The 17,450-nt window shown below is 46.2% G+C and overlaps 1 protein-coding gene across 1 annotated transcript in view; it reads left to right on the forward strand.

Annotated features, from left to right (window-relative positions):
* Positions 1-240: 240 nt before the first annotated feature.
* The window catches only part of LOC124786696 (titin-like), a 459,967-nt gene continuing 442,757 nt past the window's right edge, over positions 241-17,450 (forward strand). The window contains exon 1 of the mRNA XM_047254284.1: positions 241-315. Coding sequence (XP_047110240.1) covers positions 256-315 — 60 coding nt within the window. The 5' untranslated portion in view covers positions 241-255. The remainder of the gene's footprint in view (positions 316-17,450) is intronic.

Here is a 17,450-nt window from a genome sequence, read left to right on the forward strand (position 1 = left end):
TCCTCCAGCAGCCCCCGCTGCTGGCTGGCTGGAGCAGACGGGGCGCTCTGCCGGAGCAGAGCGGCCCCTCTGGAGCGTCCCGGCCCACACGCGGCAAGGCACGGAACGGCGGGACGTGCGTCGTTAACCGGCGTGACGTCACGGCCGGCCGCCCTGCGCCGCTGCGGCCTCAAAGTTCTGGCCGTCCCGCTGCTTCTGCACGACCACCTCTCATCTCCTCTCTCCTACCTGTTGCAGGTTCGAGAGGCGATAAAGATGGCCGACGTGGGCACCGACGTGACGCTCATCCAGGATGAGGATCTGCTGCGCCGAATGGTAAGTCAGCGCGTCTGCCGCACCGCCAGCCTACGCCACTTGTTGTTCCTCATCTCCCACAGGCGGATTTTTATGGCCCCTAAGGTCGACGCTGGCGAAATTGGCTGCCGCAGTAAATCCGCGTGTCTGTGATTTATTTTTGGGTTGTTTGCGAGAAAACTGCTCTCTCCGCTTCACGGTTATTAACTCCGTGACATGCGTTCGCACAGTCTCTCTGGAATGGGTTGGGCGTGTCCGATACAACATTTACGTGACAAGTATACTTTTGTGTTCGGCACCTTACAGTATTTGTATTAGCTCACCTGGCGAAGTTAAGTTGTATATCACATGACGAACATCACAATAAAGGTTCAGCCAGTTTTACCGCAAAGAAAAGTACTTTCGTTAATCAAGACGGGCACAACGCAGTGATGTGCTGGTCCTGACGACTTGTTCTGCTTACGAGACTGAACAAAAAAATTCAACTGAAGAACTGGAGCTTCGCTCGTATTTTTTCCTGTCAATAGGCGATCCGCATTTTTGACCAAAAAGAGAACTGAAGGAGCGAATACGATTACAAAAAACATCAACAACTGAACAAAGAAGACTACAGGAAAGTATAAATAATCACAGAAACAATCAGCAGAAGAGCAGTGAGATTTAATGGTCCCCTCAAAGGAATGGACTGAAACAGGGTGACTCGAACAGTCTGGCTTCCTCCACAAAAAAAAGAAAACTGTAAATGTCCTGGTCTAGTAACGCCAAAGAAGACCTCCAAATATTAGAAATGAAGCCCAAGGACCTTTTGGAAAGAGGTCTTTTCATCATAAAGTGGCCGAGTAGTTAAAGGCGCTTCCGTCCGGAACCGCGCGACCGCTACGGTCGCAGGTGCGAATCCTGCCTCGGACATGGATGTGTGTGATGTCCTTAGGTTAGTTAGGTTTAAGTAGATGTTAAGTCCCATAGTGCTCAGAGCCATTTGAACCATTTTTTCATCAAAAAGATAAGATAATGATGAATGGGCTAAAGCGAGTTGAACAGTCAAGGAAAAAGGTGGTGACCCTTGTACAGAGGCCAGCAAAGAAATTAACTAAAAAAAAAAGAAATGGAAGAGACTTTGGGTGGAGAAGAAAGCGGATCCTACTGCCACATGTAATGATGCTGAACAGCCCCAACGAATAAATAATAACATGAAATTATGTAGTCGGTTATCTAGAGTTTCTGTGAGTGAGCGGAAAGCAGAAAATTCTGATAGCTACGTCATTTCCGTTAAGCTGTTCTCGCAGCGTAGCCCTTTCTCGTGAAGCACGTGGCAGTTCATTGATGGCTATCTATCTAGCTCACTAAATGGAAATGATCGTATGGCATTGTTGGCCGGGAGGCCCCATTCGTGGAAGTTGGGCCGCCGTATTTCAAGTCCTTTTTAGGTGACGCCACGTTGGCGACTTGCGAGTCAATGATGATGAAGGACACACAACACCCAGTCCCGTGCCGGGAAACAAACCCGGGCCCCCTGCGTGCTAGGCGGTAACGCTACCGCTACACTACGGAGGCGGACATCTAGTCCACTTAACGTTTGTCATGTTTCGTCCCTCCGCACCCACTCCTGTTAGTATTTACCGATATCACCAGCTTTGCAGAATGAATATCAGCAGCAGAGTACGAAATAGGTAACAGTTATCTTCTTACGACGAGCTGGTTTCGGTGTATATTTCAGAGGTTTCTACAGTTTTTGCTGGAGTACCGTCGTGTTAAACTTCTCACCACACCTCACTTCTCTTCCTAAAAGACACTATTTCTTATGCAGATCAACACAATCACATTTCCAGGCAGCACGCCAGGTATTAAGAATGAGTTATAACGCACACAAGCGGTCAATTCATGGAGATTACTAGCTGATGGTTGATACGGATGCATACACCTTCCCATTGGATCCCGCACATATTCTATAGGCGACACATCACGGGACTGGACAGAGCAGTTGGTATGTGTATCACATTTATCAAGGGGTTTAAAGCACAACTTCAGATTGGGGTCTAACATTATCTTGCAGCAATATGCCATCCAGCAACAGGAGTCATTATTCTTGCCATATACAGGGCTATTACAAATGATTGAAGCGATTTCATAAACTCACTGTAGCTCCATTCATTGACATATGGTCACGACACACTACAGTTTTGTTCGGCTGAAGCCGCACTTCAGATTTCTGCCGCCAGAGCGCTCGAGAGCGCAGTGAGACAAAATGGCGACAGGAGCCGAGAAAGCGTATGTCGTGCTTGAAATGCACTCACATCAGTCAGTCATAACAGTGCAACGACACTTCAGGACGAAGTTCAACAAAGATCCACCAACTGCTAACTCCATTCGGCGATGGTATGCGCAGTTTAAAGCTTCTGAATGCCTCTGTAAGGGGAAATCAACGGGTCGGCCTGCAGTGAGCAAAGAAACGGTTGAGCGCGTGCGGGCAAGTTTCACGCGTAGCCCGCGGAAGTCGACGAATAAAGCAAGCAGGGAGCTAAACGTACCACAGCCGACGGTTTGGAAAATCTTACGGAAAAGGCTAAAGCAGAAGCCTTTCCGTTTACAATTGCTACAAGCCCTGACACCCGATGACAAAGTCAAACGCTTTGAATTTTTGGCGCGGTTGCAACAGCTCATGGAAGAGGATGCGTTCAGTGCGAAACTTGTTTTCAGTGATGAAGCAACATTTTCTCTTAATGGTGAAGTGAACAGACACAATTTGCGAATCTGGGCGATAGAGAATCCTCACGCATTCGTGCAGCAAATTCGCAATTCACCAAAAGTTAACGTGTTTTGTGCAATCTCACGGTTTAAAGTTTACGGCCCCTTTTTCTTCTGCGAAAAAAACGTCACAGGACACGTGTATCTGGACTTGCTGGAAAATTGGCTCATGCCACAACTGGAGACTGACAGTGCCGACTTCCTCTTTCAACAGGATGGTGCTCCACCGCACTTCCATCATGATGTTCGGCATTTCTTAAACAGGAGATTGTAAAACCGATGAATCGGTCGTGGTGGAGATCATGATCAGCAATTCATGTCATGGCCTCCACGCTCTCCTGACTTAACCTCATGCGATTTCTTTCTGTGGGGTTATGTGAAAGATTCAGTGTTTAAACCTCCTCTACCAAGAAACGTGCCAGAACTGCGAGCTCGCATCAACGATGCTTTCCAACTCATTGATGGGGACATGCTGCGCCGAGTGTGGGAGGAACTTGATTATCGGCTTGATGTCTGCCGAATCACTAAAGGGGCACATATCGAACATTTGTGAATGCCTAAAAAAACTTTTTGAGTTTTTGTGTGTGTGTGCAAAGCATTGTGAAAATATCTCAAATAATAAAGTTATTGTAGAGCTGTGAAATCGCTTCAATCATTTGTAATAACCCTGTACTTGTCGGCATTCGACCTTCCTTCAACAATTACCACCACATCAGTGCTGTTCCATAGCTCCCCCACGCCTTGATTCCAGAAGTTGGGGAGGAGCGATCTCGGTAATCGCTGATTCCTGCTGCCATTCGCCAGGTTGCCTACGGAAACGCTGGCGTCGATCTGATTGCAAGAAATACAAGCAAGACTCCTCGCTGAACCACTCAGCGCCCAGTTGACTGTGGTTCTATACCGTGCAAGTCTCTGTTGTGTGTGCTGCAGTGTCAGCGGCAAACGAATGGCAGCTCGAGACATCGGCCCTGCTTATAGTAATTTGCTCTCGACGGATCATGGAGATACACTGCATGCAATCTCTGCCCATATTTTAGCTTTTCTCATCAATCTGTTTCAAAGCCAGTGTAAAAATTCTACAGTCTTCTCGTGGTGTTGTATTTCTGGAAGAACCCGCACCTACCCTTCTTGCCACAGTATTGTCCCGAGAAACGACTTCTTGTTTGATTGTTGAATTGGGTGGAGGGGACCAAACAGTGAGATCCACGGTCCCATCGGACTAGGGAACGATGGGGAAGGAAGTCGGCCGCTCCCTTTCAAAGGAACCATCCCGGCATTTGTCCGAAGCGATTTAGGGAAATCACGGAAAACCAAAATGAGAATGGCCGGACGCGGATTGGAACCGTCGTCCTCCCAAATGCGTGTCCAGTGTGCTAACCACTGCGCCACCTCGCTTCGTAGCCACCAGTTGTCCTGCAGCCGTGCAAGTGATATCAGTTTACAGCTTAGATCGTAAAATGGCAAAACAATAAGTTTTGCGAGCTGATTTTGTATGTATGTGTATGTGTGTGTGTGTGTGTGAAAGAGAGAGAGAGAGGGAGAGAGAGAGTACCCACATCGTGACTGAGAAGCTACGTTTAGCAGCATACCTGTAAATGAACGCACCTATCGTTATTATGTTCCCTTCCCTGCATTTGATTCCTATATCTGTATTGCTTGATATACAGGGTGATTCAAAAAGAATACCACAACTTTAAAAATGTGTATTTAATGAAAGAAACATAATATAACCTTCTGTTATACATCATTACAAAGAGTATTTAAAAAGTCTTTTTTTCACTCAAAAACAAGTTCAGAGATGTTCAATATGGCCCCCTCCAGACACACGAGCAATATCAACCCGATACTCCAACTCGTTCCACACTCTCTCTAGCATATCAGGCGCAACAGTTTGGATAGCTGCTGTTATTTCTCGTTTCAAATCATCAATGGTGGCTGGGAGAGGTGGCCGAAACACCATATCCTTAACATACCCCCATAAGAAAAAATCGCAGGGGGTAAGATCAGGGCTTCTTGGAGGCCAGTGATGAAGTGCTCTGTAACGGGCTGCCTGGCGGCCGATCCATCGCCTCGGGTAGTTGACGTTCAGGTACTAACCTTCTTCGTAGGACCCTCCATACAGTTGATTGTGGAATTTGCAGCTCTCTGCTAGCTCTGCGAGTCGATTTTCCTGGGCTGCGAACAAATGCTTGCTGGATGCGTGCTACATTTTCATCACTCGTTCTCGGCCGTCCAGAACTTTTCCCTTTGCACAAACACCCATTCTCTGTAAAATGTTTATACCAACGTTTAATACACCACCTATCAGGAGGTTTAACACCATACTTCGTTCGAAATGCACGCTGAACAACTGTCGTCGATTCACTTCTGCCGTACTCAATAACACAAAATGCTTTCTGTTGAGCGGTCGCCATCTTAGCATCAACTGACGCTGACGCCTAGTCAACAGCGCCTCAAGCGAACAAATGTACAACTAAATGAAACTTTATAGCTCCCTTAATTCGCCGACAGATAGTGCTTAGCTCTGCCTTTTGTCGTTGCAGAGTTTTAAATTCCTAAAGTTGTTGTATTCTTTTTGAATCACCCTGTATGTCCTATAGCAACATTCCACGAGTAGGAACATTGTGCATGCACTTTGTCGGCCGAAATTATCAAACGTATTTCGCAGTATCGGCGTTTCGCTCTGATTAGTTTCTGTTATTGGTTATTCCCTAGTGAGCGAGCCGTGACCAGCTACGCTATTTAATTTGCTTATCCTGGGGAGTATTTCCTTGCGGGCTGCCAATTTCTGACGGTGAAGTGACCGCCCGTGCGATTATCTTAACGAGGCTGTACGCGGTACTCAGCTGAGAGAATAATCCGTAGCTATATTTAGCAAATTGCGTCACGCTTATACTGGAACTGCATTTAATTGCGGCGATAAACAACGACAGCGTAGTCCAGAAAGTATTCCAACTGCTCATTCTGATGCTCAGAATAAGGCTTACCTTACTTGTACTCCTGTCCGCCACTGCTGGAAAATGACGCATTCATTTTCACTTTGCACTGATTCAAAAGATAGATCAGCAATGGACTATAATATTAAAAAATTGAAGGAGTGCGATCAGGGGAGTCTTCCAAGACGTAAGGTCGTTGCACGCCAAACGCAATGTTCTGCGTTCAAGTTCCGGTCTGACACGCATTTTTAATCTGCCAAACAGTTTAGACCTGCTTGTTAATTAACATCTCTACTGACCCAAAGATGCATTCCCCTTCTTTATACGGATCCTTTACAGCAACAGTCAACGCTACTCTTTGACGTGTCTGTATAGTGTTACATCCCGCTGTTGATAGGGTCGTCAGCACCGACCGAGCTACCGCAACTCTTAAGAAATGGAACACGAATTCAGAAGGGACCAACAGTGCTGCTATCGGAGTGCAGAATCCTTCTGTGGACCAACATTGAGCCAATGGTCCACCTCTAACAGTTTCTTTTCCGGCTTTAACCATATTAGAGAAGTCGACATTATTTGTACGGTTTAATGTCCTTCGGCAGTGAAACAGTCACATGACCTCGGATTTCACACTGGATGCAATGCGAAATTACTGCCGAGATAAGTTAACTTTTCTTGAAATTCCACTTCTTATGCTTTACAACTTTCAAAACTGACACTGAATCTGATAGTTTGGACCTTTTAGACCTGAAGATATCTTTCATATTTTAAAGCTCCTATTATGTTTACAATTACAGCAAGAAAGGAAACTAAGTCTCGTTTGGCAACTGAAACATTTTAGATTCACATATTTGTGGATAGTGAAACGCACATACCACATCTTCTTCCTCTGATATTTTGGAATCATCGGTGTAAAAAAAACTCGCACTATATTTCATACGTTATAACAAGACAGCAAATCGGACTTACCGTCAGTCGCGTGCGGTCTACAGGCTAATTCAAAAGGTTGCGCACAAATTAAAAGCTACTGACGGAGGAGTTGACAAACAACAACTTTGGAATACGAACTTAACGTCTTGGGAGTGATCCTGAGCCAGTGAAAAGAGCGTACTATCAGGAACAAGAAGGACAATGAGTGCATACGCATCTTTTGTTCACAAAGGTAATGGACTGTTTACTCAACAGTGTTGTACACTAGAGCTATTCAAAATGGCGACCACCACACTCAGTAAAGAGAAATCATCTAAGTAGAAAATTCTGGAGCACCTTTCACAGGACTCCAGGTATCGCACGAATCACACAAGTATCATGGCGTGAAGGATTTCTTTGTCGGGAACTTATGGCATGTACACAAGTCTTTTAATGTGCCTACATACACCCACGCACGTGCGCGCGCGTCTTCAAATTGGGGAAGCGAGTTGATCATGTGTGCTTGTTCCGAAGCTTTCGCAGGCTCAAGATTATTTTCAAGGCCATAACTTTCTATTCCAAAGCTGGTGTATTTCGACTCCTCTGTCAGATCCTCCAATTTGTGCACCAACTTTTGAATCCCCCTGTCTATCTCAACACACTTTGTGCGAGCGCACCGAGTAAATTGTATATATAGGTGGTAAGCACTCATATTTCTGGCGATTTAGCGTACCACCTGCCAAGGAACTTCCCAGTAGCGAAACTACATCTATAGCGCTGTACAAATACGGAGATGGCTGCGTGATGCGTGGTGCGTTCAGCGCAGAGAGAGAGACGACAGAGAATATTTTGCGACGCCGTAAGTGTGCTCTGTGTCACCGTCCCACGTCACACATTTCAGCCATTGTCTACCCTGGTAACCGACAACGCTGGGATAACCGTCACGTTGATACACAATTTCTGTTTGTCATTCTCCATAGAATATGTGCTCGGAAAGCCATCAGTAACCTCCGCTAACTTTGTGTTCTGTGGCACCCATACACAAAATAGAAGTTGCTAAGTATGTTCAGCTTACCAAAGCTAACATGAAAATCAGTGTTACGTGCATCCCGAAGCTCACGCTACAGACAGACGCGGCAAAATGTCTCTCTCTGTTAGCTGGTGCGTCAGGTTGTACACTAACCTTTGCACTGTACTACACCCCCTTCTTACACGCATACCACTATCGACGTTCGTAGAAACTGATCCGGAGCGGTGGCAAGACTGTGAAACTGTTATTTTTGACATAAATGAGTTGGTCAGTTTCAAGATGAATCGTGCTATAGGAACTAAACATTATATCTGCCACAATAAAGCTTATTGTATCGCAGAGAATGGTTACATTTCTAGAAATTTATGAGAAATTCGTAAAGAAAAAATTATTTTCTTTCGTCTAAAATCGCTTTTTTTTTTTTTTTTTTTTTGCCTAATAGTTACCGGTTAGAGTTGGCCATCTCCTAGCATGCAGTCATCATGCCGACTTCCCAAGTAGTTGTCTATATACGTATGTACTGCATATGCACACATCAAAAAAAGGTTTGCGTCACCCCAGTTCCCAGATCTCCTGAAGATAGAGGTTGACTGTGAACATTGTATCACAGACACAGTCCCTTTGACTGTTCAGAGATGTCACTAAACCCGCCCAAAGATGTAAACAGCCACACATGAGCAGCGGCTATTAGACGGAGGGGTTCGATAGCCGATCAGTTCGAGTCATTCCACCAGGAAGGAGCTACACGGCTCGTGTTGTCTGTAGTTCACCGCGGTTCGATCGCGTCCGCATTGTTACTTCGTACCAGGAAGGGCTCACAACAAGGGAAGTGTCCAGGCGTCTCGGATTGAACCAAAGCGATGTTGTTCGGACATGGAGGAGATACAGAGAGACAGGAACTGTCGATGACATGGCACGCTCAGGCCGCCCAAGGGCTACTACTGCAGTGGACGACCACTGCCTACGGATTAGGGCTCGGAGGAACCCTGACAACAACGCCACCATGTTGAATAATGTTTTTCGTGCTTGCATAGGACGTTGTGTTACGACTCAAACTGTGCGCAATTGGCTGCATGATGCGCAACTTCACTCCCGACGTCCATGGCGAGGTCCATCTTTGCCACCACATCATGCAGCGCGGTACAGATGGGCCTAACAACATGCCGAATTGACCGCACAGGATTGACATCACGTTCTCTTCACAGAGGAGTGTCGCATATGCCTTGAACCAGCCAATCGTCGGAGACGTGTTTGGAGGCAACCCGGTCAGGCTGAACGCCATAGACACGTCTTGGATTCGTTTGGTTGTCTCTGTCACTCCGTTGCTTCTTGCGTGTTGTCGTCGTAAGGTCTCTCTCCGTCGTCCATCGTCCGTCGTTGTTTCGTGTCCGTTCGTTTGTTTGTTCGCGAGCCGCTCTCCGTTTGGTCCCGCCGCGCTTTTTCGGCCACCCCGTGACCGTTCCCAGAGGAGGTGTTGGTCGGCGCTGGGAAGCGAGTCCCAATTAACGCGACTTGCGCTGCAATTGGCGCAAGTGATTTTGCTGGAGGGGAAACTGAGGAGAAGAGCGGACTGGCAGAAGTCTCCGTAGAGGTCTCCCCTTCCCAGCTTGCCTAGAGTGCGGACGTGGCGTTCTTTACTCAGCTTGCGCAAGAGAGAGTGAGCATCTCTGCAGTTTAGGACTTAGCAAACGGAACGATTGAGCTTGGAGATAGAAAGTTTTCATTCAGCTATGTACTGAGTAAGATAGCTAGGAGTGAATAGACGAGCGCAGCCTTGCAGCACCACAAGGCCGGTCGACGTCTGCACATCGACGCCGCTCCGCCACACTGAATTCGGTGATATTGCGCCCGATCCGGCTTGAGCTAGGCCACTGATTAATTTGGTGGATCACGTCGGCAATGTTTCCACGAGGGTTTCATGGGCCGTGTATTGCAGAATTCTTCTCTCACTTCGCATTACGCCTGGGTAAGTCGACAGGAATTATTTTGATTTATCGCGCTTTACTCCAATTTACGCAATTTATTCCCACTGCCTGTTAGGAGAGTCATGTAATGTGATGACTGAAGGTCGCGAGTTAAAATAAATTTGTGCTAATCGACTGCATCTGTTTTCAATCAAGTAGTTGAAATCCCAAGTCACTTTTGCATCGGGTGTTCAATAGCTGAATATAACATCAATGTGCACCCCTTTTTAATTAAAAGGGATCAATTCTGAATCAGTTAATGTCAACACTGCCACCGCAGTTCAATCAGGAGTCACAGGGCCTTATTACTTTCTTTGCGCTATCCGATATTGCGGCAGTTTTGCACTCTCTGTTGACCTGCTAGTCAATTAGCTGGAGTGAACACACGCCAAAACCAGATAAGTGACGGGTGGGGTCTTACAAACTCAATCAGCACATGCGGAAGAAGTTCCAGTAAGGGCTCCAGTGTTCCTCCAGCTTCTATCCGACCGTGCTGCAGCAGGAAGTGGCACATCCCGCTAACGCGTACAGGGGACGCCCGCGGCTACGGCTGTGACGTCACCGGCTGTGGACGCGGAGGCGGGGACCGCCCCAGAGCTGCTGCAGCCAGTTCCTTCGAAGAGCGGCGCCTTTCTTGTGAGCTTTTTTTTTTTCATTTGCGCCTGTAGAGGAAATGGAATTGTTTGTGCGCTCTCGAGGGCCGGCGGCCGCCTTTAATTTAGCGTCGGTAGGCGTGATGGAGCTGACACAGCGAGTAGTGGGCCACTGTGTGATTACGGAGCCAGCGGCTGCGCTCACCTTCGCGAACGCTGACAACTGGGTCTCGCACCGGCGTCAGAAGCCCTCTTGTTTGTCTTATTCTGTCCTCCTCAGACAGTCTCCTGATTGTCTTGTAGATAGGAGGCGCCGTCCGATTAAGTAGTACTCTGTTATCAAGCGCAATTAAGATCCCAGTGCTCAAAACGTCTGCGGATCGTAATAACAAAGTCGCGAACATAAACAGTTTTGACTTCGAGGTGTTGCGTAAGTTATGAGGGCTTCAAGGACGACGCTAGATTCGTAAAGCAAGACGTTGCTTGTTTTCTAAAGTCGCAACAAAATTTATTGACAGGAACAAACACGATCGCAATACAAGTCCACATCCTCGGAGATATCTGGTGGCACAATTAAACAGTCAAACAGAAGAAACCGACTACACGAAGTAAAAAATGCCAAGTCTCTAGTATCCAGAACATTTCCAAAATCCCTGTCCAATTGGTGTAGCTATCAGGATGAGGCGATGAATTGTATTTTGTCCAATGCAGTCGAGAGTGACCTGTAAAATGTTGTTAACGGCAATTCTCTTCTCCCGGTGTTCTACGGGTGCTTAACTCTCCAGGCTGTTTCCTCAGACGTTCATTGATCCAAGCCAAGAGTCTTTTCTTCTCGGCTGTCAGTACCGTTGTCGACCTGAGCCACACAGTAAGGATTAGCTTACCATGTTATCAAGAACCTGCTATGCCGTCAGCAAGTGTTTCCACATAATGGCGCCCATTTTTCGGAAATGTTAGTTCTCTGTAGTCCAATGGTCGTCGCAGAATTTACTGGCTGACCATCTGAGACTCCCTGTGAGTGGAGGTATTCCAGCCGCCTGTTGGCGTTCTGCCGTCGGGAAACGCCGAGGTAGTTGCAAAGCGACTTCGAGAGCTTGATTTCGCACCACCCCGAAGCGATCGAAATGCTCTTTTCACACCCGACTTCCAAAACAACAGCCAAGTTGACAGAACAGCACGCATACGTTCCCGGTTTGAAGAACATTCAGGCACCTTGTTGTACCTCAACAGACTTAGCAAGTCACCCGACCTTAATTCCAGAGAAAATGTCTGGGAGTATTTGCAACAGCCAGTGAATCAACATCTCAAATTTGGTATTTTTACGGGATCTACTCATCAGTGAACGGTGTCAGTTGGATGTGGCAGAAAACTTTTGGCCCCTCTCCATCGCCGTCTGACCATTAAGACGGCTATAAGCGGTGTTAAACGGTGTTAGCGTGATGTTTCCTGTAGATGACAAATTTTTCTTCCGGGTGAATTCTATTGCTAATGTCTATATGGACGTAAAGTGGCCTTGCAGAATTCATCTTCCAAATGTGTGCTATTTGATTTGCTTGCTGGATCCCGTAGTCTATTGAATGGTCAGTGTTATAGTTGATTTTCTTTTATTTCACATCTGTAATTGCAAACTCCTAGGTCCCCAAACTACCGGTTTCGGTCAGCAATGAGCATCTTGAGACCTATTTCATAAAAAAAGATGTCCTACTATACTGCAGTCAAAGTGACATCGTCAAATCCTAAACACAAAATCAGCGTCAGTGTTTAGTACTTGACGATGGACTTTGGCTCTCTATATTAGGGCATGTTTTTTTATAAAACACATCTGAAGATGGTCATTGATGACCGAAACCGGTAGTCTGAGGACCTACAAGTTTGCTGCCATAGAAATGAAATAAAAGCAGTTTATTCTACATTTTCGGGTCACTGTTCCATTCGCGACAACGTCGCAGCTTGTGAGTGTTATAGATGTCTCAAGTTATGCAACTCTGAAAAAAATGGAAATGATCGTATGGCATTGATGGCCGGGCCCCATTCGTGGGAGTTCGGACGCCGTATTGCAAGTCCTTTTTACTTGACGCCACTTCGGCGACTTGCGAGTCGATGATGATGAAGGGCACACAACACCCTGTCCCCTGCCGGGAGTCGAACCCCGGCCACCTGCGTGGTATGCCGTAACGCTACCGCTACGCCACGGAGGCGGACATGTAGCTCTGAAATTCGGCACGTTTGGTGCGTATAAGTTGCAAAAATAAAGACAAATAAGAGCATTTTATGAATTCAGACAATTTAATTCAGCTCACATAATATGACAGCTGATGAAATTACATCTAAGTATATATATATACTCCGCAAGCCACCGTACGTTGCATGACGTCAGGTACTCTATACCACTACTTGTCATTTCCTTTCGTGTTCCACTCGCAAATAGAACGAGGGAAAAACGACTGTCTATATGCCTCCGTATGAGCTCTAATTTCCTGTATCTTACTTTCGTGGTCGTTACGCGGCATGTTTGTTGAAGGCAGTAGATTCGTTCTGCAGTCAGCTTCAAATGCCAGTTCTCTAAATTTCCTCAGTAGTGTTCCTGGAAAGGAACGTCGCCTTCCCCCCACGGATTCTCGTTTGCGTTGTCGAACCATCTCCGTGACACTTGCATGTTGTTCGAACCTAACCGCAACAAATCTAGCAGTGTTGTGTTCTGCCCACTCGTCTAATATATAGTGCCTCGGAAAGCTGTTTTCTCGTATCGCTAGACAATAATTCAAGCAAATCGTATTAATGTTCATTACAAAAGGAAATGATTACAATATCTATCTTTGTGAGATATAGAAGTGTCGCGAGCAAGATGCAACAGACGAACATAAACAAGCTCATCAGTATAATTTTTTTTTTTTTTGGTCATCAGTCTACTGACTGGTTTGATGCGGCCCGCCACGAATTCCTTTCCTGTGCTAACCTCTTCATCTCAGAGTAGCACTTGCAACCTACGTCCTCAATTATTTGCTTGACGTACTCCAATCTCTGTCTTCCTCTACAGTTTTTGTCCTCTACAGCTCCCTCTAGTACCATGGAAGTCATTCCCTCATGTCTTAGCAGATGTCCTATCATCCTGTCCCTTCTCCTTATCAGTGTTTTCCACATATTCCTTTCCTCTCCGATTCTGCGTAGAACCTCCTCATTCCTTACCTTATCAGTCCACCTAATTTTCAACATTCGTCTATAGCACCACATCTCAAATGCTTCGATTTTCTTCTGTTCCGGTTTTCCCACAGTCCATGTTTCACTACCATACAATGCTGTACTCCAGACGTACATCCTCAGAAATTTCTTCCTAAAATTAAGGCCGGTATTTGATATTTGTAGACTTCTCTTGGCCAGAAATGCCTTTTTTGCCATAGCGAGTCTGCTTTTGATGTCCTCCTTGCTCCGTCTGTCATTGGTTATTTTACTGCCTAGGTAGCAGAATTCCTTAACTTCATTGACTTCGTGACCATCAATCCTGATGTTAAGTTTCTCGCTGTTCTCATTTCTACTACTTCTCATTACCTTCGTCTTTCTCCGATTTACTCTCAAACCATACTGTGTACTTATTAGACTGCTCATTCCGTTCAGCAGATCATTTAATTCTTCTTCACTTTCACTCAGGATAGCAATGTCATCAGCGAATCGTATCATTGATATCCTTTCACCTTGTATTTTAATTCCACTCCTGAACCTTTCTTTTATTTCCATCATTGCTTCCTCTATGTACAGATTGAAGAGTAGGGGCGAAAGGCTACAGCCTTGTCTTACACCCTTCTTAATACGAGCACTTCGTTCTTGATCGTCCGCTCTTATTATTCCCTCTTGGTTGTTGTACATATTGTATATGACCCGTCTCTTCCTATAGCTTACCCTTACTTTTTTCAGAATCTCGAACAGCTTGCACCATTTTATATTGTCGAACGCTTTTTCCAGGTCGACAAATCCTATGAAAGTGTCCTGATTTTTCTTTTGCCTTGCTTCCATTATTAGCAGTAACGTCAGAATTGCCTCTCTCGTCCCTCTTCAGAATATACAATTCGTAATACAAGTGAGCCTATATAGTATCTAAGTCACTGCTGTAGTGTAGCGTTCATAGGTCAGCTCGACTTCAACTCGGCCGCGACTATTCACAATCTTCAAATGCTCGTTCCATTCCATATCGCTTTGCATCGTTATGCCCAGATCGTTAAACAACGAGACTGTGTCAAGCAGGACAGCAGTAATGCTGTATGCGAACATTATGGGTTTGCTTTCCTACAAACCCGCATTAATTTACATTTTTCTACATTTAGAGCTAGATGTCATTCATGATACCAACTAAAAATTTTGTGTAAGTCATCTTGTATGCTCCAATAGTCACTCAACTTCGACACCTTCCCGTACACTGCAGCGTCATCAGCAAACAACCACAACAGGTTGCTGCCCACGCTGTCCGCCAAATCATTTCCGTATACAGAGAACAACAGCGGCTCTATCCCGCTTCCCTGGGGCACTCCTAACGATGCCCTTGTCTCTGATGAACACTCGCTACTGAGGACAACTTGCTGAGTTCTATTACTTCAGAAGTCTTTGACCCACTCACATATCTGTCAACTTATCGCACATGATCGTACCTTCGTTAACAACTTTCAATGGGGCACCGTGTCGAATCCGCAAATCTAGAAATATGAAAACTTCCTGTTGCCCTTCATCCATAGTTCGCAGTAATGTCACGTAACAAAAGGGCAAGTTGAGTTTCGCGCGAACGATACTTTCTCAAACCGTGCTGATTCGTGGACATAAGCTGCTCGGTCTCAAGAAAATCTATTATATTCAAACTGAGAATATATTCAAATCTAATGACTGCAATCACGGGTCGATTACACCTATATTTTTCAAGTACATAAACTTAACACGCAAATTTCTCTCAGTGAATCAATTATAAACGAACTTCTGCAACTTCCAATGTATTGTGGAAGGGTTGGATTGCCAGACAGTGATGCCAGAATAATTATTTGATTATCATAAATTATTTTGCGTTACATACCCCAATCTGGCGGTTGCCTTTAGGAAAAGCTTTTTCCGTTCAAATTTTCTTCGTGACCCACCCGGGCACGGTGAGAGACGTTTATCTCCGTGTCTTCGCCTTGGAACCACGTGGAGACAACAGCCCTAGAGCTAATAAAGTACTTGCTCCCCACGTAAGGACGTAACAGGGCTAGGTCAGTGCAGTCTCGCCGTATGTTTGGTAACGTGGACCACATTTTTAGCCATGGAGGCACACTGCCCAGGCTATAAAAGTTCTGGGGACGTGAACCGCTCGGCTCACTCTCTAAGCTCAGCCAGTCGATTCACCTCATTTGCCGGATTTGTTTCTCGTTAGATGTCAACGTGTACATCGGCGCAGCAATCTCCCGTCATACTAGAAAAGCGTGCTCTGCCACTACCTTGGAGCCACCCTTGCGGACTTAATTAGTCCCCTCGCATTAGGAGAATATGGCAACGAGAAACGCCGAAGTGAAGTGGACATCACGCACCTGCGTGCTGTTGATGCGTTAACAGACGCTGCAGTCCATGCTACCACTTACAACGAATCCCTGGAACTGTGAGGGCTAATTGTCAATTCCAGAATGAGATTTTCACTCTGCAGCGGAGTGTGCGCTGATATGAAACTTTACAGAAGCTCTCCTGGAGATCTTCTGTAAAGTTTGGAAGGTAGGAGACGAGATACTGGCAGAAGTAAAGCTGTGAGTACCGGACGTGAGTCGTGCTTCGGTGGCTCAGATGGTAGAGCACTTGCCCGCGAAAGGCAAAGGTCCCGAATTCGAGTCTCGGTCGGGCACACAGTTTTAATCTGCCAGGAAGTTTAATTATCAATTGTTATTCTCTTTCTGTATAATCTTCCCCTTAGTGCGATTCTAATTCGAACGTTTTCCTTTGTTGCGTACGCAAGCGTGGTAGGTAATTGGTCTGCCGTCATGCCGTCCTTCCCGTTCTTAACATGCAACAGGCTGGAGTAAGTGAATGTCTTTATCTTTCCAATCCGTTTTCTGCTCTAACAGTTTCCCGTGTTGGATGCGGCTATTTCCACTAATAATCCGCTACTGTGGATTAATGGCTCCCAGACTGAAAAGGCTGCACATCCTTATTAAAGAATACATTCGTATTAAGTTGAAATTTTACTATTTCGTCTCTGTAACCCTCCCACCCGTCCTCGTATATATGGTGAACATTAACAAAACCGACAAACCCCAGGGACAGATTTCTGACTGTAAATGGAGGAAAAAAGGTCCTACGAACACGTGTCAGGAGATGTATCGTTGCTACGGTAGATGGCGCTGACGATTGACAGTTCCTGTGACCACGTGCCGTGTGTCCTGTGTGCTGCAGGCTGTGTGAGTGACACAGTGTTCTGTAGGCAGCAGAATGGTACGGTCGGGACCAAGCCGAGATAGTACGGCAAGCAGATGGAAACGGTCGAGAGGCAGCAGGGCCGTAGCAAAACAAGTGCCCTCACACACACCAACCACATCACACAACATTTCAGGCACTTGTTGGCAGTTGGTGTAATGATGGGTCCTTTCAAACAGACGAACGTGCAGGGAGGCGGCGGACTGTGCGTACGATAGATTTGGAAGACCGGGTTCTTCAGGAGATCGAGACGACCCCTAATACAAGCCCCAGGCAAGTAGCCCGACAAAATTGTGAAAACCAAAGTACGATTATGTGAATCCTGCATGACAAGCGCAACTACCCTAATACCTGTAACGAGCGCAAGCATTACCAGCAGAGGATTTCCCTCTAGAGGAGCCGGCCGCGGTAGCCGAGCGGTTCTAGGCGCTTCAGTCCGGACCCGCGCGACTGCTACGGTCGCAGGTTCGAATCCTGCCTCGGGCATAGAAGTGTGTGATGTCCTTAGGCTAGTTAGGTTTAAGTAGTTCTAAGTTCTAGGGGACTGATGACCTCAGATGTTAAGTCC

This window comes from Schistocerca piceifrons, chromosome 1 (genome assembly GCF_021461385.2).
Source record: "Schistocerca piceifrons isolate TAMUIC-IGC-003096 chromosome 1, iqSchPice1.1, whole genome shotgun sequence".
Classification (NCBI taxonomy): domain Eukaryota; kingdom Metazoa; phylum Arthropoda; class Insecta; order Orthoptera; family Acrididae; genus Schistocerca; species Schistocerca piceifrons.